At 47.7% G+C, this 2,873-nt stretch overlaps 1 protein-coding gene across 1 annotated transcript in view; it reads right to left on the bottom strand.

The window, feature by feature from the left end:
• Nucleotides 1-278: 278 nt before the first annotated feature.
• Nucleotides 279-2,873, bottom strand: part of SYT11 (synaptotagmin 11) — a 12,205-nt gene continuing 9,610 nt past the window's right edge. Inside the window, exon 2 of the mRNA XM_032260580.1 lies at nt 279-1,258. Coding sequence (XP_032116471.1) covers nt 294-1,258 — 965 coding nt within the window. The 3' untranslated portion in view covers nt 279-293. The remainder of the gene's footprint in view (nt 1,259-2,873) is intronic.

Genomic DNA, 2,873 nt, shown 5'->3' with positions numbered 1-2,873 from the left:
CTGGGTTAGGGTTGGGAAAGGGAAGCTGAGGGAAAAATTACTGAACTATTGTCATAGCTTCTTAGCTGTGAGAAATAATTCACTGGAGGAAGATCACACATCATTTTGGAGAAGAAAGTATCCCCCATATCCCTGATACGATGGATGACCTACAATTGGTAGGCCAGCCTGTTCCAAGCAAGCTGGACAGTATCAGGTTGCCAACCACCAGGTGAAATGGTAGAAGCTTTCTGACCTTTTCTCCTTCCTAGGAGACTAATCTGCCAGGTCCTCTGTCTTACTCTGACCACTGCTTATCCTTGACAGCCAAGAGCTTCCTCTCTGTGGCCCTTCTTTGCCACCCATCCCACTCCCCTCCCCCTTCCATTTCTTCCCGGAGGTCTCGTGTCCCACAGCCTACCATTGTTCCCCAACACACACTTCTTACTCACCTGGATGTTCCTCTTGATGATGTCCCTGGTCAGTTGTACCTTGCCTGTGCTGGGGTCCACCCCTGCCAGCGGCACCATGACCTCGCCGATGACATCATCCCGAGAGAAGCGGTCAAAGCTGAGGACGAGGAAGTGCAGCACCAGGTCCTGCAGCTGGCTGTAGGGGATGCCATAGAAGGTGAAGGTCTCGTCAAACACAGGGTCCAGGGTCTTCCGCAGCACTCTGGTCTTCACCCGATGCCGCTTGTCAGGAAGGATGGTCATTTTGATGTAGGGGTCAGATCCCTGGGTCTGGTCATCCATCACTGGCAGCCCATGGGCCTCCTGGATTGTCACCACCAGGGCTTTTTTCGGGAAGTTATAGTCCACTGAGAAGGTGAGGGATCCTAGCATGACATCCTCCTCTGGAGATGATGGAGAGGTGGTTTTGCTCTCCCCGGGGGTCAGGCTTGTAATAGGGCTCCTTAGTTCTTCCCCATAGTCCATTTTGATGGGTAATTGGTCTATACAAGATCCAGAGCTAGGCCCCCTGGGACCTTTGTCTTGGCTCAGCAGGCCAGCCTCTGCTGCGTCCACCAACAGGTTCCTACGTCCACCTTCCCTCCCAGTACCATCTTTGTCTCTCCGCACTTTGATGATTTTCTTCTTGTTGCTGAGGGTCTCTGGGTATATGCTGATGCCTTTGAGCATGTGAATAAACTTGTATGGTGGGTTCTTGTGCTTCTTCTCTGCCTGCTGGTGGCAGCATGACCAGACAAAGATGGTCACCGAGACACACACCACCAGCACAGAGGCTCCGATGAGGCCGGCCACCACTGGTGACACATCTGAAGGTGGAGACCAGAGATGCATCAGGGCGGGTGGACTTTACCTCCTGTCTAGATCTCCCCTGCTCAGTGCTGCTGCTGGAGCCAAGCTCATCTGCAGTCTAGCCTCTAAAGCACATTGTGCTCTTCCGGGCTTCAGAGCTTTTCCCTTCTATTAGAGGCACCCTCTCCCAACCTCTCCAACCATGCCATGGCTTTTCCTTCTGGCCAAACCTAGATGAAAGGCTTATCTTCTCCAGAAAGCCCTCTCTGAAGCACCCCACTTGACTCCGTTCTTTTCTACACCTTTTCTCTGCCCTTATAGACTTGGTTTGCTCATATTGATTTGTGCCTCACATAAAGCTGCTCTGCACATGTTCTAAGATCACCTTTTTACATGGGCACTCGTTCACTTCAACTATTACACAAGATCTCTGGTTTCAGGAGGATATTCCATAGCATCCAGAGCAGGGCCTGCATTGACTGACTCACTGTCAGGGTAGGGAGGAAGGACGTGGAGCTGAGTTTAGATGGTGTTGGTAGGGTGCTCAGGGTGGTGAAAATGAATGGATGGCAAAAGGAAGAACTCTGGGCTTATACACTTTCAGAATGTGTTCCAAAATTTTAGCTCCCAGGTATTTAAAATACAAGGCCGGATGCAGTGACTCCCACCTGTAATCCCAACACTTTGGGAGGCTGAGGCGGGCAGATCATTTGAAGTCAGGAGTTCAAGACTAGCCTGACCAACATGGTGACACCCCATCTCTACTAAAAACATAAAAAATTAGCTGGGCGTGGTAGCATGTGCCTATAATACCAGCTATTTGGGAGGCTGATGCAGGACAATCACTTGAACCTGGGAGGCAGAGGTTGCAGTGAGCTGAGATGGTGTCGCTGTACTCCAGCTTGGGTGACGGAGCGAGACTTCGTCTCCAAAAAGAAAAAAAAGAAGTATTCCTCCAGGATTAATATATCCATTATAGGGATAATATAGGGGTGTGTGTGTGGGTGTGTGTGTGTGTGTGTGTGTGTGTATTCATGTATACATACATTATTCTAAATAGGAAGAAATAGGGACTTTCTCTTTTTATTATCATTACCTTAATAAATCCTTTGCTGGAAGAAATAGGGATTTTCTTTCCTATTAGTGGAAAATGTCCTATCTTTGCTCAAATGTCACCTTCTTAGGCCTTTCCTGACTCCCCTATTTAACAAACTATAGAAATGATCCCTGAAAGTATAGTCTTGACTCCCCTATTTAAAAGTGCGATCTTCTTCATCCTTGCCACCCACTCTTCCTAGCCTTGCTTAATTTTTTTGACATGCCTTGTCATTCTCTCTCTCAATACACACACCCCCACACACACAAGAAAAAAAATAAAACATATACACAAATATGTAAGAATAAACACCCACACACACATTATTTTACAATTATTGTTTATCTTCACTAGAATATAAGCCTCATGAAGACAAAAATTTATGTCTGTTTTGTTCATTGCTGTATCCTCAGCACCCAAAACACATAGTAGGCATTTAATATATATTTGTTGGATGAACAAATAACTAAAGAGAAACAGGCTCGGCCAGGCGCGGTGGCTCACGCCTGTAATCCCAGCACTTTGGGAGGCCGAGG

This window comes from Sapajus apella, unplaced genomic scaffold (genome assembly GCF_009761245.1).
Source record: "Sapajus apella isolate SASKATOON/1434 unplaced genomic scaffold, GSC_monkey_1.0 scaffold119, whole genome shotgun sequence".
Lineage (NCBI taxonomy): Eukaryota > Metazoa > Chordata > Mammalia > Primates > Cebidae > Sapajus > Sapajus apella.
Note: the sequence above shows the minus strand (reverse complement) of the source record. Positions and strands in the feature narration are given on the sequence as shown.